This window comes from Sceloporus occidentalis, unplaced genomic scaffold, assembly GCF_023333645.1.
Source record: "Sceloporus occidentalis isolate IW3139 unplaced genomic scaffold, rSceOcc1.0.p SCAF_216, whole genome shotgun sequence".
Taxonomy (NCBI): domain Eukaryota; kingdom Metazoa; phylum Chordata; class Lepidosauria; order Squamata; family Phrynosomatidae; genus Sceloporus; species Sceloporus occidentalis.
This window is the reverse complement of record NW_028317196.1, coordinates 699,387-725,252: the sequence shown is the minus strand read 5'-3', so window position 1 is coordinate 725,252 and position 25,866 is coordinate 699,387. Positions and strand designations below refer to the sequence as shown.

The 25,866-nt window shown below is 51.3% G+C and overlaps 2 protein-coding genes across 2 annotated transcripts; both read left to right on the top strand.

Moving 5' to 3' along the window:
* The first annotated feature begins 1,779 nt into the window (after positions 1-1,779).
* LOC149277360 (mRNA-decapping enzyme 1A-like) lies at positions 1,780-10,749 on the top strand. The gene is made up of 8 exons (XM_089503032.1): positions 1,780-1,914; positions 2,594-2,634; positions 3,354-3,481; positions 6,394-6,460; positions 7,028-7,169; positions 8,644-9,312; positions 10,300-10,500; positions 10,669-10,749. The coding sequence occupies exons 1-8, from the start codon at positions 1,780-1,782 to the stop codon at positions 10,747-10,749; spliced, it is 1,464 nt and encodes a 487-aa protein (XP_089359158.1).
* Positions 10,750-13,149: 2,400 nt separating this feature from the next.
* Positions 13,150-24,898, top strand: LOC149277359 (transketolase-like). Its single transcript, XM_089503031.1, has 14 exons — positions 13,150-13,256; positions 18,293-18,410; positions 18,971-19,084; positions 19,337-19,434; positions 20,689-20,880; positions 20,986-21,104; positions 21,593-21,786; positions 21,992-22,156; positions 22,477-22,633; positions 23,604-23,734; positions 23,847-23,930; positions 24,177-24,270; positions 24,497-24,619; positions 24,711-24,898. Exons 1-14 carry the CDS (start codon positions 13,150-13,152, stop codon positions 24,896-24,898), a joined length of 1,884 nt encoding a protein of 627 aa, XP_089359157.1.
* Positions 24,899-25,866: the final 968 nt, after the last annotated feature.

Genomic DNA, 25,866 nt, shown 5'->3' with positions numbered 1-25,866 from the left:
AGAGAAAATAAACCGTTTTCACGTAAAAGCGATCCACTCCGATTACAGAGCGTCTACTCGCAGAAAGTGACTCGTTGTCGCCGTCTGTCTGGTCACCGGTGGCGCTTCTTGTAGGTTGGGTCGAGTTGATGGTGGAGTCTGTCGGTGGAGTTGGTTGTGAGAGTCAGGGTGTGAGTCTTACCAATAGTTGAGTCTCTCGGGTGAGTTTTTCGGTTGAGTCTCTCGGGTGAGTTTTTCGGTTGAGTCTCTCGGGTGAGTTTTTCAGTTGAGTCTCTCGGGTGAGTTTTTCAGTTGAGTCTCTCGGGTGAGTTTTTCGGTTGAGTCTCTCGGGTGAGTTTTTCAGTTGAGTCTCTCGGGTGAGTTTTTCAGTTGAGTCTCTCGGGTGAGTTTTTCAGTTGAGTCTCTCGGGTGAGTTTTTCGGTTGAGTCTCTCGGGTGAGTTTTTCAGTTGAGTCTCTCGGGTGAGTTTTTCAGTTGAGTCTCTCGGGTGAGTTTTTCGGTTGAGTCTCTCGGGTGAGTTTTTCGGTTGAGTCTCTCGGGTGAGTTTTTCGGTTGAGTCTCTCGGGTGAGTTTTTCGGTTGAGTCTCTCGGGTGAGTTTTTCGGTTGAGTCTCTCGGGTGAGTTTTTCGGTTGAGTCTCTCGGGCGAGTTTTTCAGTTGAGTCTCTCGGGCGAGTTTTTCGGTTGAGTCTCTCGGGCGAGTTTTTCGGTTGAGTCTCTCGGGCGAGTTTTTCGGTTGAGTCTCTCGGGCGAGTTTTTCGGTTGAGTCTCTCGGGTGAGTTTTTCGGTTGAGTCTCTCGGTCGAGTTTCTCGGGTGAGTCTCTCAGGTAAGGAAGCTGTGTTGAGTTATGAGTCCTGTCTGACCTTTACTCAACTCCGCTGCCAATTTGAATCAAGTCACAGAGTCGAGTTTACTTTAGTAAATGGACAACTGGCCCAGGTCCAGCCTTTCCAATTAATTGCCCCGGGGCAACTCTAATGTCAGCTCTTCAAACGCTAAACTTTGTGAACAGATCCCCCCCGACTCACCTGTTTGAAATCACTGGAGACAGAGCTTCCCGGGGAGGAAGAAATGGACGCAGGAGGCCGGTGAGACTAGTCCGGTTTGTGTCCGTGATCCGGCGGTTGGCGTGAGCTGGTTGGGAAGGTCACCAAAGGGTTACACAGACTGTGCCGGAACGGCGTTACCGACCCCGCCGTTCAGTGGTTTTACTTATTGTAACAGCAGCCAATAGATATCAAGTGCCGGGGCCCCTGACTGTGCATACCCAATATCACAAACGTCTTAGCTTTAGGGGGTCGGTTAGAGGCAGTTATTTGTGTAACAGGGAATTTAGAAGAATAATGGGGTTTATTTCCCCGTTTTGTTTATAAAGCCGTTCCCTGCCGTTTCTATACACATTATCTGGGATTTTAGGGCTGTAGAACCCTGCGATCCCCTCATACCCAGCAAACATTCTGACCTCCTAGAAAAGAGGGGCAACGGGGAGGAGAGAGAGGGGCAACAGGGGAAGAAAAAGGCCCTCAGGGCTATGGGAGAAGGACTACACAGACCAAGCAGGGACACTTAGCAGGTATTCATGCTGTGTGTACCCGTGTCAGTGTGGCCCCTGGCTGTGTGTTTCGGTAACAGTGCGTGGTTCCTGGTTGTGTACAGCAGTAATAATGTGGCCCCCGGAGCCCCAGTCCCGGACCAGGCGGAACGTTTCTACTCTAGGAACGCTTGTGCCGCGGCCAGGCGGGGATTTAAGCTGTTGCGCTGGTTGGCGTCCGGTCACCGAGATGGAGGTTCGGGGTAAAGCGGGGCAGGAGATGAGTCTGGCTGCCCTCCGCCTCACGGACCCCTACATCAGGAGCATCGTGGACCTGACCAGCCAGGTGGCTTTATACAGCTACTGCCCCGGCACCGGCCAATGGGTGAGCGGCACAGAGGGGCAGGGAGCCGGTACACGGGAAGGTAGGGGCATGGAGTGGGTACAGAGCGGGCAGGAAAGGGGGGTACTGGGATAGTGAGTGGGGGCAGAGGGGCACGGGGGGGTACTGGGATAGTGAGTGGGGGCAGAGGGGCACGGGGTGGGTACTGGAATAGTGTGTGGGAGCAGAGGGGCATGGAGTGGGTAGGGATGGGGTGCTGGGATAGTGAGTGGCGGGGCAGAAGGGCACGGAGTGGGTACTGGGATAGTGGGTACATAGGAAGGGAGGGGGCGTGGTGGAGCACGGAGTGGGTACTGGGGTAAGTTGTTGGTACAGGAGGGGCAGGGAAGGGTACTGGGTGGCATAGAGTGGGCACAGGGCAACTCGCCTATGAGACTCATGGGGAGGGGTAAGACGGCAGTTTGACTCCGGGCTCTGAGGGGCTGGCAGCGCAGGGTGAGTGAGGTCTGGTCACCCAGTAATACGTGCTAACCCACAAGCGGTGAGCGGAGGGTACTTTGGGGTTCCCGGGTTCGGTATTGGGGATAGCCGGCTGCCCCTCCCCCCACGTGTCTGACAATAAAATCGCCTGCCAAATGTACATGATTTTTTCTTCATTTTTAAATCTGGAATTTCTGTAATTCTATTCTTCTAGTTCTCATAATATTTTTTTCATGTTTAGGAGAAGACGGATGTGGAGGGCACCTTATTTGTGTACACCCGGTATGTGCGGGGGAGGGTTCTCCGAGTTACCCCTCAGAAATGTATATTAAAGATTAAAAAGAAAAAATGATTTCTACTATTTCCCCGTTTTTTATTTTTTTTTTATTTTTTATTTATTATTTTGTTTAAGCTTTTAATGAACTAAAAACCCGTAGCGTTGATTTCGTTATTTTTTCCCAAAATTTTCTGATCCGCAGCCCGTATTTCACTGTTTTATATAAATCTTCCCCGATAAAATGCTGTTTGGGGGGGTTTATTGGGTTTCTGCGTCTCGCTGCTCTGGACGGCCGGGAGCTCCAGGCGGGGAGAGATGTCAGAGCCGATTTATCGCGAGCCGCCGAGCCGGCGCTAACCGAGTCATCGTCCGCGTGTGAGCGGGCCCGGCATGTTCCGGTCTCTGCGTTGGCCGCGCACGTGGAATATTCCGGGTCACGTATGTAGAGTTTCTCCGTGCAAACTGCCCTTATGGGGCAGAAATGACATGTATTTGCCCCATCGAATAAGATAACCCTCTAAGTTACTATGTGACTGGCCGGCAGCGATGTCCCCGACAGACTGCAGCTAAACAGACCTGAGCTGTTCTTAGTTGCAAGTCGTGCGCGTGTTGTGGCCACGGAACCACGCCGTGTACAGAAGGGCTTCACGTGTTACATATGTGATGCTGACCGCTGGCTTCTACTTCCCTAACCTGATCGTTTTGTGGCCCCCTCCTTTTGCAGGTCGGCCTCCCCCTACCACGGGTTCACCATCATGAACCGGCTGAATATGAACAATTTGGTGGAGCCGGTCAACAAAGACCTGGAATTTCAGCTCCACGAGCCGTTCCTCCTGTACCGGAATTCCAGCTGTGAGTCCTGCGTGGAAATAATGCGTGGCGGTTAAATGTGTACAATTTGCCTGCATTTTTATTATTTTTCTTTGTTTGCCGTGTTACTCTGTGACGTGGTTCGCTCAGAGTTAGGCAGCCGTCGGCGCTGGTGATGCACTTCTGCCGTGGCACACCCTGACTGTTATCCCCGGCTTAGGGTTACAGGATTTATTCCTTGGTTCTGTGGTCAGAGGCCACCTTTAATAGATAATGGCACGAGGTCAGCCCACAGAGCTTACACTCTAGAGGCCGTTGGATGGGATCAGGCAGGTCCACGAGGCCGGATCGGAGGTCCGTGGAAGCTGTCTGGTGATCTGCGGAGTGTAGCGAAGACTCCAAGGGACATCTTAACTGGTATCTGTGCCACAAAATTCATCCGTCCAACGACGACGTGACGAGGAGGACACGCCGGGGGCCGCTCCAGCATCTCCAGGGGCCAAACGTCTTTTCTCTGAGTGATTTCTGTCTGCGCGGAGGGTGGGCGCCACGGGCCGTTTCAGCGGTGCCTGGTCCCTTCCTACGGGTGGATGACCACGAGGAGATGCGACTTGAAATCCTGTGCGCTGCAGTTACTATGGCAACCGAGCCTCGGGCTAATTCTAGCCGGGAAGCTGGAAGCCCCGTGCGCCGTCCTCGCTTCCATCGCACGTAGATCTCGATTCGTGGCTCCGTTTAACCCCTTCTCTGCTGGGACATTTTGAAACCTTCCATGCTCGTTAATGTCGGGTTCTGGGCGGGCTTTGAAGGAATTGCTGTTTGGAGCCGGAGTTGTCGGCCTCTGCCGGGCGTCAGATCACGAGACGTGGAGGGAGTTGAGAAACGTCTCTGTAGCTGGAAGAAGGAATCCGCGTCCGTTCTGTATCCCGACGCCTCGCTTCAATGTCCTCCGAACGTCGCCGGGCTCTGGAGGCATTGCTAGGAATCCGGTAACCTTTCCACGTGTAGACGACGTGGCCTTATTAGTCCTGGGTGTTAACGGTCATTTTATAGGGAATCTGCAATTCAATTCTTCAGGGCTTAGCGGGGGTTAAACGGAAACGGGGGCAACTAATTGGAGTTCTGCAGCAGGCCGCGGAATCTTTCTCCCCGCAGCGGTTTTAATCTCTCCGGGTCGTGAAATAATTCCTTCAGACGTCTCCTTAAAATTTTCTCGGCCGTTTATAGAGTTTGGGCGGCTGCGGGGGGACGGGGGTCCCAGGGTGGGGGTCCCGGCACGCGATCTGCGGGTATAAAACCCGAAACGCTGCTTCTATATTATTTTCTGTTAATGCAAAAAAAAAGATGCTTCTCTCTCTCTGATTGGTGGAAGTGAGGATCGCCGGATCGCTGCTAGATCTCCCCGCAGGTCCTCGGAGGTAGAAGTGCAGAATTGGCCCCAGGCGTGAGTTTGAGGGCAGATGCCTTCGGGGGCCACTTACTCCCCGGACCTGCGCGCCGTTTAGTGACGTTCCGCCGGGATCCGTTTTTAGCTTTTTAACTCTTAATAAACTCGGTCTTTGGAGAAAATAAATCCTCGCTTTGTCCTGCGTGCCTGAAACGCGTCGTGTATCCAGACGGCTCCGTTTGCCGGGATTATTCATTCTGGAAAGTAAACGAAGGTTTTTGTCCAAATCCTGTGGGATCGGAATGTTTTTTTGGCCTCTCGGTGTAAAAGAACCATTTGTGCAGAGAATGAGGCGGAGAACGCTATCTGTCGGCCCTCGTGCCGGCCGTGCGGACATCGCGTCCGGCAGAACTCTGCGTTGGCTGAACATTCGCTCCCGAAATCTATCTGCTGCGTAGATGGATTGTGATCTGCCAAGTACGTCGTGTGGTATTCCGTGCAGGGAATCGCCTGCCGGCAGATACATACCCCTAGCGATTGCACCTTTTATGGGTGTTTTGAGACATAAAACCGGTATTGTAGTGGGCCGCGCACCGGGGGTTTTTGGCCAATTTTGTTAACATTTGTGGGAATCTGAAATCGCGCGTCTCCCCCGCAGCCCTTTGAAAGGATCTCCCTGAGGGCCGACGGGTGCTGGGAGACCGACGCGGGTCTGGAGCGTGGCTCCTGGCTCCCCGGCCCTCCTGGCCCATTAAGCTGCCTCTTCTAATGTTTTCGCTCGACTTCAGCAAACAAGCTTAAAGCCACTCGAGTTTGTGATCCGTATCCAGCCGGGGGATCTCACCGCGAAGGACACGCGTGGCTTCCTCTGAAACGTGCAGTTGTCCTGGTAACGGGCAGGATTTATACCCCGGGGGGCAGGTAAAGGAGAGGATTGTGATTGTGCAACCGATGGATAAAAAGGAGCCGTGCACCCCCCCCCGGCCCCGCTTTATCCGCCCGCGGGGTGAACGCTCATTCTTTGCTTTCTGTGGAGGGCCACGTGTTGTGTTGCAGGAGATGAAATCGCGTTGTCGGTCGCGTCGGGGCTGCGCGCACAAACGTTATCACTTAACGAGACTACTCGTTTATCTCGGTTCTTGAGCCGCGCCGGCGTGTCTGCAGTCGTACCTGGATTCAGTTATTATGAACGCGGTGTTTGCCAGACCATAAGAATTGCAGGTTTCCTAAAATGACCCAACAAACTTTCCCGGCGGCTCTGAGGCCGCACGCGGCGGGCGCTGGCTGCCGAAGCGAGGGGCGGATTATTTGGGAATAGTTGGGCCGACCGGAAGAACGTTGTATCCGATGATTTATTGGCCGATTATCCGTTACTTTGTTTCCATAGAAACCCTTCCTTATCACTCACAGCCAGCCCAACTTTACTTAGCTGCGAGTCTGTTTTAATAGGTGTGAGTGACGGGACTGTGTACTGCATGCCCATGTTGCCCCCTAGCTGCACGGGGAGGGGGTGTCCGTGGTGCCTCCGCGGGCGGTTTGGGGTAATCTCCTCTCTTCTCTCTCTCAGTGTCCATTTACAGCATCTGGTTTTACGACCGGAGTGACTGCCAGCGGATTTCCAAGCTGATGGCGGAGTAAGTACCCCCCCCCCCCGGGGGCTTTACATTTATCAGCCCCCCCCCCGTGAGATATCGTGACGGCCACGCGCTCCTTATAGTGCTGCTTTAAGTCCGGGGAGTCGTTCTTTGCTGTATATTTCCGGTCCGCGTGCCTCGTGGGGTCTGCTGTCCAGCACTGGCACGGTGAATGTGTGTCTGGTACCCGTTTCGCATCTACGCCACGGGGTCTTTATGTACGGCGCCAGGATTTTGCCTGCCGGTGGCTGCACGGCGCATGCGCTGTCAGTGGCTGCGCTTATGATGCCACTAATGATGAGGGTGGCTTAGTTTCTTTAATGAGCTCCTCGTCCATCTGGAGGGTAGCGGCGCTCTGCGCAGGGAGCGCGTTGTCCTGAAAGAGATGGGCTTCCTTCTACATGACGGACCATGCGCAGCTTACCCCGGGGCGGAGGCGCAGCGGCTGCACCTGTTCAGGGACGAGGCTTTCAGTCTTTTTTTCCTGCTTCTCGACCTGAGCTCGCTGTGTAAGGAAGGGAAGGGGTTAATGGGGGATTAATATATATGTTTATTGTGTGACCGCAGGGTGGTGCGTCAGGAATCGGAGAGGGCAAAGAACAGGAAAAGCCCAACCACGGCCAGCGGTGCCAGCGATCGGCCCATCGACATCTTGGAGATGCTCAGTAAAGCCAAGAACGAATATGAGAAAGTAAGGAGGGGGCAACACGTGAAACGCGAGGGGCAGCAGCAGGCACAGAGACGCTCGCTTACATACAAACCCAGAACCTGCCGCCATATCGGCCCCATCCGGCCCGTCTTATCCTGCTGTAAAGACTCAAACCTTAATCAGTCGTTGGTCTCGTCTTAGATTCAGGAGCCGTATGTCTATCCCATGCATGTTTAATACCCTCACTGTATTACCCTCTACCACCTCTGCTGGGAGGCTGTTCCATTTGTCTACCACCCTCTCAGTAAAGTAAAAGTTCCTTCCATTCCATCTTAGTCTCTGGCTGTCTTCTCTTGTATTTTCCTCCTACATACAACCATTAAACCCGAGGCCGGGCCGGGAGGTGTTTGCTGAGCCTCTGCCTTCCAGATGGATCAGGCGGTAATCCGGCTGAGCTGCCCACGCAGGGTTTGGCGCGGTGTCCGCCTGGCGTAGCCGCAAAGTCATGGGGGCCGAGTGACTTAATCCTGACGTTGGAAAACATGTTAATCCCGCGAGTCCTGCATCCCATGCGAGACGCGGAGACTCCGGGGGGCGATGTGCGGCCGCGTTACTAGCAGCGACTATTGTGCCGCCGCAAGCTGGACGCGGTGTCGGTGACGTCGTAACATGCGCAGATGCAGCTAGGGGTGCGTCGTTTGTTTTTAATGCCCCGTTTTGTGACATGCGATTTACGAGGCTCCTTTTGCTTTGTTTTTAGGGCCATGTGTTAAACGATGTGAGTGTCAGCTCTGGGGCTCAGCCTGATGCACGTTTGACCAAAGCTGACTCCTTGGAGACAACCGAACCTCCCGGTTCATTTCAAGAGAAGGTATGAAAATGATACGGAATGCCGGGGGGTATAGGGGGATTAAGCGCATGTTCTGCAGACACGTGCTCGGAAGCTTTGGGGGGGTAAGTGAGACACATCGGGGGGGTAGTTGTCTGGCTGATTTTATTGAGTGTCTGTTATCAGCAGGCAGCGCCTCGTGCGTCTCTGTCTCGGATGGTGTGCGGTTTTTACCATATGCCGATAGATCGCTGGGTTTTTATTCACTTCAGTGACGATAACATCTCAGGCCATCTGTGAGCATTAGCCAGCGGAGTGCGTGCGCCCGTATGTGCCACGTTATCCCAAACGACAGCGGAATAGCATGGGGGGCGTTCTAGTGACGTATCTGACTGCGCCGGGGCGGCAGGCGCTCGTACGCCGCTTCTGACGAGTGCACGCCGTTCCCTGGTGGGCTGCTGCCATCTAGTGGACTAGCGATGTATTGCGATGTGAAGCTCTTGCTTGGTGAAATTCAAGTCCCCCGATCCGTGGCCAGGCTGTGTTACCCAGAGGGACAGGCGATACAAACCCCCGCTGATCCGGTCCTACCGGCCGAGCGCTCTCTGGAGATGCGCGTTCCGAATAAACTTCCAGGCCGGAAAATTGGTGAAATTTTGCTTTGAATGAAAGTTGTAATTTGTTTTTTTTTCCCAGCCGGTGCAGAAACACCTGACGGTGGAGGAGCTGTTTGGAACCTCGTTACCCAAAGAGGATCCTCCGCTGTCCAAGTACCCGGAAACGAACGAGCTGCTGCTGCTGCCGGAGACGGGGGGCCACGGGCTGTTCCTGCCTTTCTCGTGTGAGCAGTCGAAGCAGCCAGAGTCTCTGATCTTCAGCTCCAGTGCCAGTGACTACGGCCACGCTGCCTGCAAAGCTCCCGTATTAATCCCGCAAGCTGCAGCTTCACAACCAGACTCTCGGAAAATGCAGGCGTTCCCGGGGAGTTTGAGTCCCGCTCCGGGTTTATCGGATGCCCCCCTCGGTTCCACCTGCGTGATGCACGGCATGCGGCAGACGGGGAGGCAGCCGTCCCCGCTAATGGGCCAGTCGGTGTCCGACCTCGGCGACGCTTCCCGCAACCGCCAGCTCCTTCCTCCTGTGGTCCCTGTTGGCCTTGGCAAGATGCCCAACATCCCTCACCCGGACGCCGATCTCCTTCACAAGCTGAAGCTGACCCCGCAGGGCGAACCAACCCCGTCTCCTCCGATCAGCAAAGCCAACATTGCGCCCAAATTCCCCGCTACGACGAGCCGACTTGCGACACCAGAAAGCTTTAAAGGAACTTTGCCCAAGACGGCGCCGTCTGACGGTGTGCTGCCGGCGGCTCCACAGGTAAACCCGTCAGAATGATGTGTTGCTATGGTTACTGTGATCGTTTTAACACAGACCGTAAGTGTTCTTAATCCATGGGATCTTCTCCCGTTATCCGGGCGCAGCAGCTCACGCTTTCCCAACTTGTATTTCTTGCTGTATTGAACATCCGTCTCATCTCATGGCCCTGTCTGTCCTGTGGGGCCAAAACCCCACGATATATAGATAGATATATAATATAGTAAATCTACACGTCTTTACATTTCCTTTTCCATTCAGGTCCGGAAAGTGCTTTGTGCCGCGTTTCTAGAATATAGATTAGATTGGGTGTTCTGGAGCCGTTGGGTCGTTTGGCTTGTGTCCTCACTTACCCCCTGTGTGTACCGAGCCTCGCCCTGGGTGCTTTCTCCGGAGGGTATTTAAAGAGACGCTGCCCCGTTTGCCCAGCCCCCACGCGTTTGTTCAGGGTGGCGCAGGAGCTGATAACAGTCGGGACGCTGCCAGCCGCTCTATCTGTTCTCTGTAAAGTTGGCAGAATCCTTCATTATTGGGGATTTCATTCCATTGAAAGGGAACAAAAAAAAACAAAAGCCTCGGCTGACTAATCTATAGAAAGCGATCGGCCCCGAGCCTGACGGGAAGCTGTTTGCATTGGTGTGAAACGCGTTGGTTACTCAGCTCTTTTCAAGCAGGAAAACTAAATATAAATTGGTGGCAAATGATGTGTTAACCCCTGAGGGGCCGGGTTAATGGCATGCAGCACACTTTACACAAACTTCCCACAGCCTTTCCCCATTTAGGGCTCGGGGGGGACAGTTATAGTTTGGTTGGGGGCTGGGAGTACAAAGAACGGGGTCATTTGTAATTAGTGCTGCAGTATATGCGCTGTTTCTCTCCTTATCTTTAGCGGACCCCCGGTGGGTCTGTCTTTCCCTCGGTACGCCATCTGGCGTTGGGGTTTATTTTCTGTCTGATCTCCAGGTGTTTATACGATTCTCTTTCTCACAGTTTGTGGCGCCTACATCCACAGCGGCGGCGTCGGTCCTTTTGTCGCCCAGCGTCTTCGCGCAGTCAGTCCAAAAACTCCAGAGTCAGGACGGCAACGCGAGGACGTCCTCACCGGTGCCCGCGGCCGGCGAAGTGCTGAGACCCAACGCGTTGGCACTGAGCAGATCTCAGCTCCAGGAAACCTTAGTCCATCTCATAAAGGTAACGTCCCCGGGGGTCATTTAACCCCTTATGTGCTTGCGTAGCTTTAGTGAAGTATAGAACAGTTATTGATTTATATAGCGCCATCATATTCTGTAGTGGAGTAATTCGTGGCGTGGACACCCGCTGTGAAGTCATTTTCTGTAACGGTTTCCATTCTTTTTCTAGAACGATTCCCGCTTCCTCAGGACGGTTCATGAGGTTTATTTACAATCTCTCGCCAAGAGCTTCGAAAACATCCAGCTGTAAAAGCGGAGCCGTTGGGAAGCGACGTTCCTTTCTTACGTGGATCGGTCTGATCTCGTGCTTTTGGTTTAAGGAGATCTTCGGGGAAGATGTTTGGAAACCGACCTCCGAGCAGCAGCCAATCAGACGATGGAGCGCGGCGAAGCGCCGACATTCACGGGACTCTGACTCCTAAATCATTTCTTTCGTTTAAAACGATCGTAAAAGAAAACCCGTTGTTGCTGTTCGCGGTGCGTTTGGATCTATGCAGGAAGGCTGCAGCTGATGATCCCGCTATACAGATTTACGTTACGGGGGTCTGCAGAGCCCCCTCTATCCGTGTAAAACGTTGGGCGGTTCGGATAGTGGCACCAGCATCCTCCGAGTTTGGCTTTTTGTTTAACATGTTGCCAGGGTAACGGGTCATATAATTGTCTTTTAAGATGGGTTAAAGATTTAGATTTTCTTTTGATTGGCTGAAAACATTTTTTTTTAAATGGCTTTTAAAGCCGTCCTAGATTTTAAGCTTTAACTATTTGTATATTTCTTTTAAGATGAATATTAACAGGAAAAACATTTTTTAAAGCTGCCGCGCTGGACGCCGTCGCCCGTTGGGTGTGAAGGGATAAGGATCGCCGGCCCGTCCTGCTTTGGCTGTAGTTATCTGGTTTGTAAGAATGACTTTCAGTTTAAAGTAATTTTTATTAAAATGAAGCAATATTTTGGCTGCAGACTTCATTTTTGGAGAGAAAATGTTTTACGTGTTTTCTGTCCGTGAAGATAATGGCGGAATTTTAACGTTTCAGATCGCAGCCCGGAGTAACCAAAAAAAACGTTATCAAGAAAGATGTTAAATAAAAGATTTACTTTAAACAGCATTAAAAAGAAAAAAAAGGAATATTAAACTTGTTGTTTTTGGCACTTGCACGGACCTTGCACGCTCGTTATCGGGGTCACCGGTGTATCTCTGCGACGTGACGGGGGCTGCGAGCGTCCGGACGCGCTCAGATGCTCGCTTGGGACAGCGTTGCGTGTTGTGGACGCAGTGAGACTCCAGCACATTCCCTGCATGTAGACTGAAGCGTGTGCTGTAAATGCGGCGACCCCCCTGCTGTCTTAGTCCAGGCAGCATTCGCATGCAGCTGTTCTGTACATGCGCCGTTGCGCACTTATGGAAGAAGGAGCCAGTGTTTTCCAGCAATGCGTTAGTGTTCAGATAGCTTGCGTGTGATTGGCTGGAGTGGGCGCTCTGCGGAGTCCGTGTAAGAAGTGTACCCCGGTATGCTCCTCGCTTTCGGTAGAGCTGCTGGGGGAGGAGTTCAGAGACGGAGGAATTCCTGCGCCGTGAAATGCGCCGGAGTCAGAAAAAGGCCCTGGTATGAGAAATGCAGAAATGAAATACAATCTCGCTGCTTCGTCAACGAGGGGGAAGCTGATTCAAATAATAAAGTAACGATTGTCTGTCATGGGAGGGTATTAGATATACGGTGTGTGTATATATGGTATATACGGGGTGTGTGTGTATATATATATATATATATATATATATAGTGCTTCCGCGGCTCTGGCGGAGGCTTCGGGGCTCGGTTCCGTCTCCCGCAATTCGTCTCGTTATGATGAGTCAGCAGATTCATCGCTCGAAACAATTTAACTGAGAAACTTCCTGCATCGCGATCGGTAACAATGTAACCCCCCCCCCCCCAACAAACAAAGAGGGGGCCCCGGTTACTGGAAACAGCAGATGGGGCCAGCAGGGGTGTCCAGGAGCCCACGAGAAGCAGAATATATACCCCCTACTGTCACTCCGCATATACCCCCCTCCTGTCACTCTGTATATATATATACCCCCATAATGTCCCTCTGTATATACCCCCCCCTGCTGTCACTCTGTGTATATATATATATATATACCCCCATAATGTCACTCTGTATATACCCCCCTCCTGTCACTCTGTATATATATATATATACCCCCATAATGTCACTGTATATACCCCCCTCCTGTCACTCTGTATATATATATATACCCCCATAATGTCACTGTATATACCCCCCTCCTGTCACTCTGTATAGATATACCCCCATAATGTCACTCTGTATATACCCCGGACTGTCTCATGTTGTCACCCCCCCCCCCCCTAACGGCCTGTGCCTCCTCCTCGCCGCCTACCCCTTCCGTGCCCTCCCTAATGCTCTCCCCATCCTCTAACCCTTCCCCGGTGCTCTCCTCCCTCTCCGTACCCTCCCATTCTCTGTACCCAACCCTGGCCCAGTCCCCGGCCTCGGTGCCCGGCCCACCCCGTCACCCGGTGCCCACCCTCTCCGTCTCCTTTATTGCTCCCTGGCTGCTGCCCCACCTGCTGCTCCAGCTGCACGGACTCCACGCCTGTTACCCGCGCACTCCACGCTAATCCCGGCTCCTTCATGGCGGATTATCACAAACCCGACCAGCAGACCCTGCAGGGCCTGAAAGACACGGCCAACCGGCTGCGGATCCTCTCCATCAGGGCGACCACGGCGGCTGGCTCCGGGTGAGTTATGGCGGGCACCTGCCTTATATAGGTGTGAAGCGGATGGTACCACCTGCGGGGGAGCCCCGAACACATTGCGTGCAGTGGGGGTGACTCTGAGTTAGTGTGTAAAACCTGGGGTAAAAGATACCCCAGCGCCCCTCCTGCTCAGATACCCCACTGCCCCTCCTGCCCAGATACCCCACTGCCCCTCCTGCCCAGATACCCCAGTGCCCCTCCTGCTCAGATACCCCAGTGCCCCTCCTGCCCATATACCCCAGTGCCCCTCCTGCTCAGATACCCCAGTGCCCCTCCTGCTCAGGTGTCTCAGTGCCCCTCCTGCCCAGGCTCCTCAGTGACCCCTTTCCCCAGGTGCCCGCGATACAGTGCTGTTGCTGAGGTGAGGGTCCGGGGTTAGGGCAAAAGTGAGGAGCGTGCACTCTGAGGTGTAGTGTGTACAGTGAGCCATGACACGGAGTTGGGGTTTTGTAAATACCGTACAGGTGAACGGCCGCTGCTCCCTTCACCTGCTGACAGGAAGATAAGGGGTTAAATAGTTTGGACTCTGTACGGGTCGCTGAAGATTCTTTTATTCCGGTTTCGGTATTTTGGACCCCGTGAGATCCGCCCCTCGGCTGAGATGTTGGGGTGACCTTTTGTGGCCCCTGTGATGTGTTATTTATTATTGTTGTTATTATTATTTATTATTCTTACTATTATTTATTGTTATTATTCTTACTAGTTGTTGTTGTTAGTATTTATTGTTAGTAGTATTATTTATTGTTATTATTAGTATTATTATTTATTATTATTATTAGTAGTAGTGGTGGTATTATTTGTTATTATTTATTGTTTTTAGTAGTATTATTTATTGTTGTTGTTGTTGTTATTTATTAATATTATTATTATCTGTATACACCTCTGTTATATTCTAGCACCGGCGGGAATGAAGCTGCAGCTTGCGCGCGGCGCTCCGTATATTAGATCTCATTATTTTATATAACGGGCCGTTTATCTCTTCCGTCCGGCTTCATTATTTAACCGACGACGCGCTGGAGCAGCGCCGCACTCCGTGGTATACAGAGGGTTAAATAAACCAGCGAATAGGAAGCAGTTTTTGTGTTTCTGGTAAATGCCCCGTCGGGGGGTAAGATCCGCCGGTGGTAGGAGGAAGCCGTGGACATTACCAGGGTGTGCCCCCGGGGTGCGGCCGGCAGGGGCATTAAGGATCATTCTCCGGGTTGACAGTTTCTGCAATTCCAGTTGCATCTTGTTATGAGTCTGTCTACAGGATGATGGGAGTTGTAGTCCTCAGCAGCCGCTGTGCCAGAGTCTGCCCCTTTGTGCCTCTGTCCATAAACCCCTAATCTGTGGTAACTGCCCCATCAGCCCCCAGTATCTGTGGTAACTGCCCCATCAGCCCCCAGTATCTCTGGTACCTGCCCCTTCAGCCCCCAGTATCTGTGGTACCTGCCCCTTCAGCCCCCAGTGTCTGTGGTACCTGCCCCATCAGCCCCCAGTATCTGTGGTACCTGCCCCTTCAGCCCCCAGTAGTTGCGATGCCTGTCCCTATTACCCCCGAGTATCTGTGGTAACTGCCCCATCTCAGGCTCAGAATCAGGTAAAATGGGGACAAAGGAAGAAAAAACATTTAATTTTTTGACAAGTTTTGTATTTGCCCCCCGGAGATGGTAGATGCCCCTGGCTCTGGCCCCTGGCTCCGGCCCCCGGCCCCGTTTCGGTCCCTCGTTGAGAATGAGAAACAATCCGATAAAAACCCTGAGAATGAAAATAAAACGAGATTGGAAGAAATTCCTGACCTTCGGCTATTTTTACTCCGAGCACCAGGGCCAAAACCTTCAGGGGCCCCGAATTCTACAGCGGGTTACCGGGTGCCCACGGTGCCCCCAAAGCCGCCCCCCCAGGGTTACAAAGAAACCAGTAAGGTATTTATACACATTTCCTGCCCCCTGCCCCGGGACCTGTATGACGGGGCATTTTGGGCACTCCTTGCGGCTCCTGCTCTTTAACAGGATGCAAAATGATCAAACGATCAGCCAATCAGGAGGCTGCATTCTGAAAAAACCTTAAGAGCCATCATATCAGAACGAAAAGCGCGATCCGAACCCCCCGAGAATGGCGTTATCCGGGGGCTGCGTGTAAAGCTCTATGTTGTTAATATGTAGCGTGTTCGGCACACGGATGTTTTTTGTCCGGATTTGACAGGTAAAGGAAGTCGTTTTTTATGAAACTGGAGGAGATTCTGATGAAAGAGTAAAAAGTGATAAAAAGTTACGAGACCGGCTGTTGGGAAAGCGCTGGGGGGGAAAAACCGCAGCCAGGAACCGGGGAAATTACAGCAGCCCCCGGTGGGGCAACTTAAAGAGGAAATACAGCAGCCCCGGGGCAGTTTGAGGAAGTTCTTCTCTTTTATCCGGTTGTTAAAACAACAGAAACTATTCATTCACATTAACCACTGCACAGGGGGTATTTCTGTAACACGGGGGGCAGTTCTGCAGCACAGGGGGTATTTCTGTATCCCGAGACCCCGCTGACTCGCAGCGTAAGTGGTTTATGGAGTTGCTCTAAGTGAGTTTTAGGCAGGATTAGGAGTAGTCTCGGCTCCGGTCTGTGTTTCGGTCGGGGGCTCCGGTCTGCGTTTCGGTCGGGGGGCTCCGGTCTGCGTTTCGGTCGGGGGCCTCCGGTCTGCGCTTCGGTCGGGGGGCTCCGGTCTGCGTTTCGGTGTGGGGGGCTCCGGTCTGCGTTTCGGTCGGGGGGCTCCGGTCTGCGTTTAGGTCGGGGGGCTCCGGTCTGCGTTTCGGTCGGGGGGCTCCGGTCTGCGTTTCGGTTGGGGGGCTCCGGTCTGCGTTTCGGTTTGGGGGGCTCCAGTCTGCGTTTCGGTGTGGGGGGCTCCGGTCTGCGTTTCGGTCGGGGGGCTCCGGTCTGCGTTTAGGTCGGGGGACTCCGGTCTGCGTTTCGGTCGGGGGGCTCCGGTCTGCGTTTAGGTCCGGGGGTTCCGGTCTGCGTTTCGGTCGGGGGGCTCCGGTCTGCGTTTAGGTCGGGGGGCTCCGGTCTCCGTTTCGGTCGGGGGGCTCCGGTCTGCGTTTAGGTCGGGGGTTCCGGTCTGCGTTTCGGTCGGGGGGCTCCTGTCTGCGTTTCGGTCGGGGGGCTCCTGTCTGCTTTTCGGTCGGGGGGCTCCTGTCTGCTTTTCGGTCGGGGGGCTCCGGTCTGCGTTTCGGTCCGGGGGCTCCGGTCTGCGTTTAGGTCCGGGGGCTCCGGTCTCCGTTTCGGTCGGGGGGCTCCGGTCTCCGTTTCGGTCGGGGGGCTCCGGTCTGCGTTTCGGTCGGGGGACTCCGGTCTGCGTTTCGGTCCGGGGGCTCCGGTCTGCGTTTAGGTCCGGGGGCTCCGGTCTGCGTTTAGGTCGGGGGGCTCCGGTCTGCGTTTAGGTCGGGGGGCTCCGGTCTCCGTTTCGGTCGGGGGGCTCCGGTCTCCGTTTCGGTCGGGGGGCTCCGGTCTGCGTTTCGGTCGGGGGGCTCCGGTCTGCGTTTCGGTCCGGGGGCTCCGGTCTGCGTTTAGGTCGGGGGGCTCCGGTCTCCGTTTCGGTCGGGGGGCTCCGGTCTCCGTTTCGGTCGGGGGGCTCCGGTCTGCGTTTCGGTCGGGGGGCTCCGGTCTGCGTTTCGGTCCGGGGGCTCCGGTCTGCGTTTAGGTCGGGGGGCTCCGGTCTCCGTTTCGGTCGGGGGGCTCCGGTCTCCGTTTCGGTCGGGGGGCTCCGGTCTGCGTTTCGGTCGGGGGGCTCCGGTCTGCGTTTCGGTCCGGGGGCTCCGGTCTGCGTTTAGGTCGGGGGGCTCCGGTCTCCGTTTCGGTCGGGGGGCTCCGGTCTCCGTTTCGGTCGGGGGGCTCCGGTCTGCGTTTCGGTCGGGGGGCTCCGGTCTGCGTTTCGGTCGGGGAGCCCCGGCAGAGACATTATAATTGGCTTTTTTTCTTGTTTTTCTGTGTTTGGAGTCGCCGCCGGCTGCATTTCACGCTTCGCAGTCACCAAAAGAGCGAAGTCGCCCTGACTCTGCAAATCGCGCATTAAATGCATTCCTGCTGCTTGGAACGTTTGGCCCAAAATTCAGAAGTTCATGCGCGGCCAAAGCCCCCGTCCTCCAAATCACATTATTATTTTTACTATTATTATCATTATTATTATTCATTTTAATATTATTATTACTATCATTATTATGAATTTTATTATTATTATTATAACCACGTCTCCACCACTCGCACAGAGAATATATTTCCCAGAATGCCCCAGGCCACCCGCACCTCATTGGCTGCCTGATCCGTATTTATTGAATTCTTTGTAATTTATGCTTGACAACCGGAGGAGGACTCGGCACCAGGGGGGTAAATTAATGCCCTATTGATGCACTTGCTGGAAAGACGTTGCCATATCAGCAGCAAAGTACAGATTTTTTGTATGTGTTTAGGGTAAAAAGGCAGATTTGTTTTCTTTGCCTCGTCGGCCCGGGTTTTATTCCAATAATATCTTTAATTTCTGGAGTTTTATGTTTTTTTGCCTGCTCCCCGTTTCAGGTTTTGAAGAGGAGGCGGTCACCTGTGAGCACAGGACTGGGAGTATGAAACAAGCATGTTGGCTGCTGTGACTAATCTTTGTTTTGGTTGAAATAACAGATTTAAGCGAGTTTGTGTGTGTCTTGGAATTAACCCCGTCATCTGTGCTGTAAGAATGAGTAATCATATTTATGGAAAGACGTTTTTCCCGCGTGGAATGCGCCGGGCGCTCCCAGTGTCTCAGTCCTAACATGCATGGTAAATACCGAGCGATGTTTACCCCCCTCCCGGGATCTGTGGGGGGTAAATAACCCCGAGGATCTGCCCTGGCTGCTGGAATATGGGGGCAGTTAACAGCGGGGATTCTCTATTAGGAGTCCCGTTCTGCCTGCAGGATTCCTCACCTTAGAGGGAACACTCCGGGCCCTCCATAACTTTCTGTCGAAAGCCCGGGAATGAATTGGTTAATCTTAACACGCATGTTCTTTTTAACCCCTTAGGCACCCGACGTCATGCTGCAGCTCAGCGGAGATCATGGCTGTGCTGTTCTTCCACACCATGAAGTACAAAGCCCAGGACCCCAGAAATGCCAGCAACGACCGCTTCGTGATGTCCAAGGTGGGGGGAGATGTCGGCAGAAACCCCTCTAACCCCCCCTCGTCCACCCGCCAACCTGTTATCACGCCCAGCAAGGGGGGTGACGGGGAATCGGCTCAGTACCCAAAATACAGAATCCAAGCCCAAAATGTCTCATTCTGCCAGTAGGGCATTCGGGGTGGGATATAAAAGAAAGAATAGTTTGCTGGGCGAAAGGAGAATTGCAAGCTCTTTGGGGTAAAATCCCAGAAATAGACAGTTTTCAAGTGGCTTTTACATCCTGCAGTCTGTTCCAAAGAGCTTGCAATCTGTCAGCGGGAATGAACTCCACTCCATGAAATATGGAGCCGATCAACATTTTCTTGGGGTAAAATTATCATAAAAACAGCTTTGTTACCCCATCAGCCAAACAGGACGCTGCCGGTACCGGAGCAGTAAATTCCTGGACGCTTTCCAGTCCTGATTCCCGGGGAAGCTGTCTGCTGTGTTTTGCTTCGCTGTCCGTGTTTTGTCTCGTCCTAAAAAATGCGATTTGGAAGTGTGAGAACGATGGGTTTGTTTCCCGTTTCGTTTGCCTTCAGGGTCACGCCGCGCCGATCCTCTACGCCGTGTGGGCAGAAGCCGGCTTCATCCCCGAGTCGGAGTTACTGAATCTGAGAAAAATCGACTCCATCCTGGAAGGTCACCCGGTGCCGGTGAGTAATAACGGGGGAAGACGTTTTCTGCTGCGCACTTCCTGACGAGTGGGCGACGTGAGAATCCATAGAAGAAGCAGAGCGGAAACAATAAAAACAATAAAAAGAAATCAAAACAACACTTAACGTACAATTTCTGCCAGAATATTAAACTTTATAACAGTCAAAGCCCCTGAAATCCCCCTTTTTAACTCTTTTTACCGCGTCGCATCCTTCTGGGTTCTGATGGGGAAATTTATCTTAATATTTTAGAAACAAGAATTTGTCGATGTGGCCACCGGATCCCTGGGACAAGGTCTGGGCGCGGCGTGCGGCATGGCGTACACCGGCAAGCACTTTGACAAAGCCAGGTAACGTTTACACACTGGTGCAATGTGGTGCCATCGCTATGGCAACCAGATGAATATATTGGGTTATATTTACCAACGACTCCGGAGTAATGTGACAAATCGGGAGTAAAGAAGGGATTTTTATTTCTTCTGTATATCTTTTACTTTTATTCGCTGAGCCGATGTTTCCGTTAAGCAAAGGGTTAAGGACTGTCCCCGCCCCCCTGTATAAATACCCCTGTGTGTCGCGCATGGTTATTATGTAACCGGTGAACGCCTCAGTTGAGTCACCGTGACCAGGAAAGAAACCCGGCCGTTCCTGGGCTGCGGAGATCGCAGGGTTAATGAATTCCAAGCGTTTGCAACATTAATTCTAAAGAATTCTGAACATAAAGGGTGCCGAGTATCACTCGTAATATTTAACCATTTGTGAGTCAGGGATCCAGAGGTTAACGGCAGACGCTGGGATTTACTCCTGATATTTCCTGATCCTGGGGTCTCGTGCCCCAGCCCCCCCCGTCTCGCCTGCTCCCCGCGCGTTTGAATGCGTCAGCCCGGCGTGTGTTCACCTGCACAGATCCCTTCTCGCCTTCGCCTTGTCTGAACTTTGCTTCAGGTGTTTCTGCTGCTGTCGGGGCGGGAAAAAAACACAAAGCTTTTCACCGATAAAGAACTTTTTAATGTTTTGTAAGTTTGGGGGATAATTTATTTCCCAGAATGCACCGGGCCGGTTAATAATTTTTATATTGCTGGCACCGACAGGGCCGCTGTGTCCGGGTCCAGCAAATGGCCGAACTTTCCTCCCGCGGCGGCTGTAAATTATTGATGGGTCTCTTCGCTCGCTCTGTAGATTTCAGCCGAATGTCGGAATTATTACAATTCTATCGATACAAAGAATAGCGTTTGTTCCGTGGATGGATTCCCGCCCGATGCTTCGCGTGGATAGTATAACGATTATAACGTGTAGAATAAATTGGGGTACCGTCACTTTAAGGCCGTGTCATTGTTGACCCGGAGTAACCAACGGCCGACAGCAGAAAATCCAAACTGTTTGTAAAGAGCAGGGAGAGTAAATATTATCCTGGCCCTGACGGACAGACGATGCTAAATTTAGAACGTAGATAATATGTTAAGAAGGCGTTCGAGAGGCTTCTGTCTGCGATGGTGAATAATAGCGAAATAATAACGTTTAATAACCTGCATGATCTTTCCGTTTCAGCCGGGGGGCGGTAAGAACCTGGTTATTTGATACGTAATTATATATTCTTTCCTCAGCTATCGTGTATTTTGTCTGCTTGGAGATGGGGAGGTCTCGGAAGGCTCCGTTTGGGAAGCCATGGCCTTCGCAGGGTTTTACAAACTGGACAACCTTGTCGCCATCTTCGACGTTAACCGCCTCGGACAGAGCGACCCGGCTCCGCTCCAGCACAAAGTGGACATTTACCAGAAACGCTGCGAGGCCTTCGGGTAGGAATTATAGGGTTAATCTTTAGTAACTGTCAGCTCTCCGCGTCCTGTGTCTCGGGGGTTCCTAATCTGCCTGCTTTACTGAATCCGCCGTGTGGCCCCCAGGTGGCATACGGTTATCGTTGACGGACATAGCGTGGAGGAGCTGTGTAAGGCGCTCTGCCCGGTGAAGAACCAGCCGACGGCCATCATCGCCAAAACATTCAAAGGCAAAGGGATTCCAGGTAATTCATTCGATCTCAAATCCGGCAGAACACACGACGCGGCTGCCGCCCCGTTATTATTGTTGTTATTATTATTATTTATTATTATTATTTGGGAGAAATCAGTAAACCTGTTTAAAGTCCATCACACATAAAACACTGCAGAGGAACCCAAAAGTCACAAACTGCCATAAACATGAATTCCGCTAATAACCAGCGACCTCCTCCGCTTTGAAACAGATTAATTGTGCAAATAAAATAGAATTGTGAAATTCAGAGGGATGGAGAAATATCGCTGCTTCCCTTTAACGCGTTTCGCAGCCTCTGAGGTCGGATCTCACAATCTGAAGGTTTCTTCAGGATCCTGTTTTTTTGGAGAAGCTCATCGCGTCGATCTTGATGCAGATAATTTGGAGATAAAAATCAGATGGTCCCGGAAAATATGGCCTTGCCTTTTCTTTGTAATATTTGGTTGACGCAATAAGAATTGTTTTGTTCTCTTGCCGCAGGCGTGGAAGATAAGGAGAACTGGCACGGCAAGCCCCTGCCCAAAGATCTGGCCGAAGAAACCATCAAGGAGATCGAGAAAAAGATCCATAACAAGAAGAAGTTGTGCCCAACGCTGCCTGAGGAGGACGCCCCCGCCGTCAGCATCAAGAACATCAAGATGTCCTCTCCACCCAGCTACAAACTGGGAGAGAAGGTGAGTCCGCTGCTGGTGGGACCGGTTCACTGGGTTCCAGACTCGGACTGGACGTTAAATGCACGGCCGTCGGTTCTTGCAGGAATGTCTCATTATCCGATTATCTCATAAAAGACTATTTCTCTCTCGCCAATACATTTCCGTTTTCCGGAATAAGCTGTAATTTGTGAGGAAATCCATAAAATATGACCATCGTTTCTTGCAGATCGCCACTCGGAAAGCCTACGGGCAGGCGCTAGCCAAGCTGGGCCACGCGAGCGACCGAGTGGTCGCCTTGGACGGAGATACCAAAAACTCCACCTTCTCAGAGCTCTTCAAGAAGGAGCATCCAGGCCGTTTCATCGAGTGTTACATTGCTGAACAGAACATGGTAATGCTTTCCTGCGCGCTGCGGCCCAAGCGCTCTCCAAGACCAACCGGTTATTCTGATCGCTGCCAGTTTGGGCCCGAGCTTAAAATATGTATCTGGACGATGACAGCAAGCGATAGAACACAAACTGTATAAAGTTAGTCCAGTTTTGAGTAGTTTTGAGTAGTATTCACAGAGACAGGTAAGTGCGCCCCGGTAAGTCTGACCACAGAAAGCTGGGAGGTTATGGCAGATATGGAGTCTAATCGCTGATTTGTGGAATAAGATCCAGAAGAGTCCGGAATCTCCTCTTTGGCTGACGTTGTTTTATTTTGGGGTAGGTGAGTGTTGCCGTCGGCTGCGCCACCCGGGATCGCACTGTGGCTTTCGCCAGCGCTTTTGCCACGTTCTTCACAAGAGCTTTTGACCAGATCCGGATGGCGGCCATTTCTGAAAGCAACATTAACCTGTGTGGCTCGCATTGCGGGGTGTCCATTGGTGAGTTAATGTCTCATAGTTACCGTGTTTCTTGTCATGAAAGAGACTGATATTCGCCGGGGCGCGTTCGTGGCCTTGGCGTTCGTGGTAATGTAGTCTCGGGTGACTTTTGATGGAGACCCTCGAGAAGATCTGTTGGTTTTTGCTGCTACTTATAAGAGCTTGACCCGTGGATGTCGGGGATGCCCCGCTGGCGGCCGTTGGTGGCAGTTTGTGGATAGAGACACATCCTTGGTTTAGAACCCACCGTTACTCTGTAACAAGTGCTATTTCCTCCCCAATGGCCCTGATTTTGTTGCTTGACAATAAACCGCATCATTTCTGCAGCTCGTGTGGAAACCTAAAACAATTTTGTAACTCATGCTGAGAAATTGGGTGCTTCCTGAAGCGACACTTTCCTGCCACACGTGTAATAACCTTTGTGAAACTCCTTGGATAAAAGTAACGCTCTTTGCTAACTTCAGTCGCCGTCAGTTCAGAAACCTTAATCCCCGACATGAAATATTCTGTCCTCTTCCCGAAGCCGCGCAGGCGCTCTGTACTCTGCAGACCGCAGAGCTCGCAATTTACAGACTTTATCTGCTCTTTTTTTCAATCCTAATATTCTTTCTTTTAGTTTTCTTCCTGATTTTCTTCATTCCCTGCTTCTATCGCAAGCGGATAGGTGTTTCCAGGTAGATCTGTGTATTCGCAGCATGAGTTTGATTAACATGCGTGGATTTTGTGTGCAAACCTCTGGCCATTAAGGGCTTCATTGTTTCTTCTCTTATCCCTCCCCAGAAGGCTCCAGGTTTTTGGGTTTGAGTTTCCTATGTTACTGTCCAGGAAGTGAATGAATGAATGTTCTTTTTTTATCTCTCGGTTATATTCATTCTCTCTTTCTTCGCTTTGTGCGATCGTATGCATTCGTTGGCTTCTGACACTTTCAGAACAATCGGGTTCTCAGTAAACTGATCCTTCTTCCTTCCAGGTGAGGACGGACCTTCTCAGATGGCTTTGGAGGATCTCGCCATGTTCCGTGCGGTTCCCACAGCGACCGTTTTCTACCCAAGCGATGCGGTGTCTACGGAGAAGGCCGTCGAGTTGGCTGCAAACACTAAGGTGCAGACGGGCATTCGGGGCCCCTGTTTGACATTAAACATTTTCTGGCTCGTTAGATGTTGGAGTATCCGGGTCACCCCAACAATTACCTTTTATTTATTATTTCAATCAGGGAATTTGCTTCATTAGAACAAGTCGCCCAGAAAATGCCGTCATTTACAGCAGCAACGAGGAATTCAAAATAGGACAAGCCAAGGTCGGTACCCCGGGGCTCGCGGGAAACGTCCTCTCGATTTATTCAGATAGAGGGGGTGAAGCCGCATTAAAGACCAGATGATTTACATTTCCCAGGGATTTCTCACACTTTATTCCAGCCTGGATGGACATATAGATATATTTACACTCGTGTGTGTATATATATATATATATATATATATATATATATATATATATATATATATATATTGTAAATATATCCCTTTTCCCCAATTCGCTGTATCAGGTTGTGGCTCAAAGTAAAGATGACCAAGTGACGGCCATCGGATCGGGGGTGACTCTCCACGAGATCCTCGCCGCGGCCGAGCAGCTGAAGAAAGGTGAAAATTAGTCTTTTTTTTTTTTTTAGAAAGCATAAACTCTGTACATTTTCTGAAATTTACAAACGATTCACGATTCCATCTAAATAAATGACCTCAACCCTTCTGAGTTACATGAAACGATTGTCATTGCATCTCCTTTATAAGAAGGTCAGGAATGAGTTGTTTTATGAAATTAGCCTGTAAATGGTGTATTACATTGTTAAATTTTACTTCTGTTCTGTAGAGAAAACGTATATCCGAATCATTGATCTGTTCACCATAAAGCCGCTGGATCGTAAGACCATCCTGGAAAGCGCTCGGGCCACCAAGGGGAGGATCATAACCGTGGAGGATCATTACTATGAGGGTACGTAGGGTCCGGGCGGACGCTGAATGGATGTTTGCGGTGAACGGAGAGCGCTGACCCCAGACATCTCTTTCTCTCCCTGTCGGTTCAGGAGGCATTGGAGAAGCCGTCTCCGCAGCTGTAGTTGGAGAGCCGGGGATTACAGTCAAATCTTTGGCCGTGTCTCACGTGCCCCGTAGCGGGAAACCCGCTGAACTGCTCAAGATGTTTGGCATCGACAAAGACGCCATCGTGGAGGCGGTGCGTGCCGTCGTGTCCCAAACCACCAATTCCGTGTAGCTGACGGCCAGTAGGCGCAGAACGAGTCCGCAGCACTGTAATGACCGTGTAATCGCCATTTTATTTCAATAAAAGCTGTAAAAAATATGCTATTTTGCTTCCTCCGTCTTGCATATTCTGTGTATTATTTTAGAAATCCAGTAAACAGCAGATCGTTAATGCCAAGAATCACTTATATTAGTAAAAAAATAGTTTTTAAGCATTTTCCAAACACACTCTGAAAGCTTTTATATAAGACAAGAGGGGAGGATAATAACATTGTCAGGGCTGTAGGGAAGGGGTTAAGTTGTAAACAGTTTATAAACAGGGAATTATATTCTTATCACAGGTACAGCGTCTTCAGGTTCACAGTCTAAATGCAAGGACTACATCCCGTTGGTCTAAAATCTTCCTTCAATACTATGTTTTATTATCGCTGTTTTGGTAAACCTGCAAAAATCACAAACAAAATTAGTATTAATCACTAAATAGAAATATTTTGATGGCGGAAAAGCTTTGCACATTGTGACCGCGTAGCAATGGAATTAAATACATTATAGGGGCAAAAACAGTGAAGTCAAGACATTATTGGAACAGTTAATGCTAAAAAGCACTGAAACAAACGCAATCTGTACAAAACTTTACTAAGATACATGGGGGGCAAACTAGATATTATAATAAACCCTACAGAGTTTTAATACTCCCATCGTCACATCCTGCGCGGCGGCAGAACATGATCCAGGCGCTAAGGGGTGAGATCTGATTTAAATGCACTTTGTTTAATTAAGAGTTAATCTCTAAAAGAGGGTGAAAGTCAATTTACCGGGTAGGGGGGCTTTTCGGAGGAGCGGCAGAAAAGCTTCCACGACGCTGCGGATTCGGTGAACTAAAAAACAACAAGATGTTTTGGTTAATATCTGTGTTTGTGCCTAATATATATATTCTTATAGCTTTAGAAACATAACAATTTCTTACTTAAACCAAAGTAA